At 43.0% G+C, this 4,328-nt stretch overlaps 1 protein-coding gene across 1 annotated transcript; it reads right to left on the bottom strand.

The window, feature by feature from the left end:
• Positions 1 to 722: 722 nt before the first annotated feature.
• On the bottom strand, positions 723 to 3,958 carry isca1 (iron-sulfur cluster assembly 1). Its single transcript, XM_079269477.1, has 4 exons — positions 3,826 to 3,958; positions 2,110 to 2,163; positions 1,705 to 1,810; positions 723 to 1,584 (listed from the first exon to the last, which is right to left on the bottom strand). Exons 1-4 carry the CDS (start codon positions 3,955 to 3,957, stop codon positions 1,436 to 1,438), a joined length of 441 nt encoding a protein of 146 aa, XP_079125603.1. The 5' UTR covers position 3,958; the 3' UTR covers positions 723 to 1,435.
• Between the last annotated feature and the right edge of the window lie 370 nt (positions 3,959 to 4,328).

Below are 4,328 nucleotides of genomic sequence, written 5' to 3'. Positions count from 1 at the left end.
GATGTGTCGGGATTTCCGCTCGGTGAAAGTCTTTAATAACTCTGAATACTGAGAGAAGCAGCAGAGGGGGAGTTACACGGAAATCTGACACACAGATGAAATATTTATGAAGATTCTGCCAAAACACATCATCCTTCAGTGACTTTGCTGCCACAATTGAAATATACATTTGTAAACATACTGTACCTCATATCACAAACTGTCAAAATAAAATCATAAGGAAGTTGCTAAGCAGGGTTCCAGTTACCCAACGACAATAAATAACGCTTTTTTACATGAGCAATGGATCAAATGATGTGCAAAGAAGGATTATCTCTGCAGTTCAACTCAACTAAGATTTGTACCGTCCTGCAGCTCGGTGTTTTTGTTTTTTTGTCCACCCCTTTACTGCTTCGGTTCAGCATCACATAGTCAGCTAATAGTGTGTAGGGTTTGGCGATATCTAGTGGTACCGCATTCTCCTTCTGCCAGAGCACAAAAAAAAAAAAAAAGGTCCACAGAAAAGAAGCGAAGACGAGTTAAAAGCTTGAAGATGCAACGGTGACACAGAATCCATCTGGTTCCGACAACTGAGCCGTCAACATGACAACTGAGTTGAAGATTCTAACTTAGGGGCCATCCCTATGACAACCGGTCTACGTTTTCACACATCAGTTATGATCGTCCTGGCACAGGACTTATTGTCAGACTGCTGAACATTAAAAACAGCGGCCACACAGTCATTTTACTGGAGTTAGCCATTTATTATTTCATATGTACACATATGACATATTGCACGGTACAAACAACGTCCTGGCTTTGATCAAGCTAAAAAGAGAGAAAACATAACCTTCATGGACTCTTATGTTAGTTTTGTGCACTTGCGTGGTTCACGGGAGATATACATTCTTTATATTTACACACAGAGATAAATATACACTTTACAACTGAATAAAGCAGTTTCAAGACACTCAAGCTCTTCCACTGTTGCATACTGCTGGCTTCATGATAGCACACATTTATCAAACAGCTGAGGTTGGCCTACAGGCTTTTGGTGGATGGATTCAAGCTTCAAAAACTTAAAATCGGACTGTCTGAAAATAATGTGAGTATGTTGCGAGTTTAAAATGGCAGCAAAACAAAAACATCTTGCTTTTTGAGGTCGTTTAAAGTTTTTTTTCGATGCAGATCACAGGTTTTTTTTTTAAAGCAGTTGTCAATATCAGCGGTAACTGAACCTAAAATCAACACGTTGAGATAGTTTTGACGGCACAGATTGAATTAAAACCTTCCTCTAAGCATGTGTATGCATACTCGGGCTGTGTGTGCGCGCTTGAGTGGTCAGTGGTCCTCACGGTCGACTTCCTCGTCATCATTCAGTCTCTCTGCCTTCGCGGATGGGACAGGGTTCAGAACATTGGGGCGGTGTGGGGGCTGAGGTCCCCCCCCGCGCTGCTCAGATGCTGAAGCTCTCTCCGCAGCCGCAGGTGCCCTTTATGTTGGGATTGTTGAAGATGAATTCGCTGGACAGCTTGGACTCCACAAAGTCCATCTCGGTTCCCAGCAGGGTCAGCTGGGCCTTCTTCTCGATGAACACCCTCACGCCTGCAAGAAGAGTCACAGCAGAGACGTCACTACTCCCCCCCCCCGGTTCTCTGTCCTGCACGTCTTCATGACGTTGGACTGCTTTTTAGCACAAGTGAAAGCACGAAAATAAAGACTCACCGTCCTGCAGCACCTCCTCGTCAGAGTTCCCCTTCTCCTTGGTGTAGTCCAGTGTGTATGTCATTCCGTTACAGCCGCGCGTCCTCACCCCAACCTTCAAACCGATCTAGAAAGAGCCACAAGGACGTTTCCATTTGGTGTCATTTACCATTCGCTGTATAGTTTCATGAGTTTTGAGTGCCACACTTGTTCTGGTTTGGCTATAAAACTGCTGAGTCACAGTAAGGAAGTAGAGGGCAGTTAGCGCTGCACACAAGTATGTGGACTGACAGATTTGTAAAAGTTACAGAAATGGTCTATTTGATGAGAAAAACACTATTTATTTCAAATGAAAGACTCAAAAGGACACATCCCAAGAGATGAGGACATGCAGTGTGTGGATAATATGATGTTTCAGTTACTCACATATTCTGGCTTGTTCTGCAGCAAAAACCTGATCTTGTGCACAGCTGCTGGAGTCTGAAGAAAAGACAACAGAAGGTTAACAAAGCTCACTGGATTCAGATGGAAGCAGTGGTTTTTTTTTGCAGAAATGCACACTGAGCAAAACGCATGAGAATAGAGAAGCATACTGTGGTGCCGGTTTAATTTTCTTCAGCTGTTTGATACTTCTCCCTCCTGTGAGACGTTTCTGTTGCAGGGAATAACACTCCAACTGGTCTGAAATGAGTGGGTACATACAGTACGATGAAATAAGTGCACCCCTGTAGCCCCTGCTGTAACTGAGCAGATGTAGGTGCAGAATAGAGGTGTTCCTCTGCCAACCAGTCAAGTGGACGTTTACATCACACTACATGTTTGTGTATCATGAAGTCAGTGTCATCTCGTCATGATTTGATCCTCTTTTTGTGTTAAATTGTCACAATATTGCATATGAATTATTTGAGTTATGGTCACAGTGACCATCAAATTCTTAACCTCGAGTCCAGGTGGACGTATGTGTCAAATTTGAGGAAAGTACCTCCAGGCGTTCCCGAGATGAGATGGACGGACGGACATTCTAATTCATACAGGATAGGGTGGCTTCTGCAGCCTCCTCGGTTTTGACAGACTTCCCGCTACTTAACATTTAGGCCTTTATCAGCTCGGACCACCAAGGGCTCACATTATCTTGCAACGGCACCATTAGCAGGGCTCGTCAGGGCGACATTCCACCTTCTTTTTTTTTATCCCGCCTATCATAACGAACTATGACTCAGCACAGACAGCTTGCAATACTGACAGTCCATACTCCATTAGTAGTACATGGAGTACTTTTCCTCTAACTACTGATTATTTTCCGGCATTTTTCCTCTAACTAACTGAAGAGCGACAGTAAATGTGGGTGACGTGCAGCAAATGTCTCTGTACAACGAAAGGCATCACAGATAGAAAAACCCCCCCGCATGATACATAAAAAACACAATTGCAGTATCTACTAACTTCATACTAAAATGTGTTTAGCAACAATTGTTTCTTTATATCGCTTGTAAATTCAAGAGGTGATCCACCCATGTTTTACATAAGGGTCATTTTAACGTCAACCTACCACAAAAAGTGAAACATGTCAGAACGAGTTATTTTCGTGGTGTTGAAGGGACACACGATTACGCTAACGTTAGGCTGTTGGTTGCATTGTGGGAGATTGAGTCTTGTGATTTTAGAACTGGCTAGGGACTGAAAGTCAAGATATATCGGTCATAGAATGTTACGGTAACTTAACGTTGCCCGGCTCGACAGTATTGTCTGTATTGTGGTCATTTATTTGTAAGCACCTAACGTTAACTATTTGTCGCAGTTACGAAAGAGAACAGTTGAGAGCACTTTACAAAACAACTTTGCTTAGCAAAGGAGTACCGTTAGCATCTAATTAGTTCAGCCCTTGTGTGTCTATCCGCTAATGTACGCTCAACACGATGAAGACATCATTGCAATGTTACGACAACGCTCTAGTAGGATCATGATGTACCGTGTGTGACGTTCAAGTCACTGACGGTTAGCTAGCTTAACGTTAGCTAACTTAGGATCACGTAACTTGAACGCAATATAGCTGCGTGAGGGGTTAACGCCACACTGTGTATTAGCATGCATCAACATATAGAAACGCGTTTACGTGCGTTTATAACACAGTTCATGACTTACCAGCGTCAGTGCGGCTCTTGTAGGGAATAGCTTTCTTTTGCTGACCGCTCGGACGGTCGCCCGCACCACGGAGGCAGACATATTGCTGCGGTTATGATCACAACATTGAATTACGCGAGCGCCTGAGACCATTAGCAACCGCCCCAAGTAAGAAGTCCATTCAATGATTGGCCAATATTATGACGGATGGGCCCGTCAGCCAATGGGCTCACGGATAAAACTATAAAAATACACACAGGCGTTTATGTAACCTACTCTAGAACTTTTCATTATATCATTTATGCTTTTAAAACTCGTGAGGATCGTTTATTTCGTGCTTCTTGACCAATGTTTTACTTTGAAAAACAAGTCTTAACTTAAGACACTTATTTGGTTTTCCCAGCACTAAATCAAAGGTCAATACAGAGCGTTAATGCTCGAATGTGCTAGTTTTTGTGGCATACAAGTCTTCTTGTAGAGATTGCAACAAAAAATAACACCGCGTGACCAGGATGGCCACATTT

This window comes from Melanostigma gelatinosum (genome assembly GCF_949748355.1).
Source record: "Melanostigma gelatinosum genome assembly, chromosome: 6".
In the NCBI taxonomy this organism is placed as follows: domain Eukaryota; kingdom Metazoa; phylum Chordata; class Actinopteri; order Perciformes; family Zoarcidae; genus Melanostigma; species Melanostigma gelatinosum.
The sequence above is the reverse complement of the archived record's forward strand: the minus strand, read 5'-3'. Positions and strand labels throughout refer to the sequence as shown.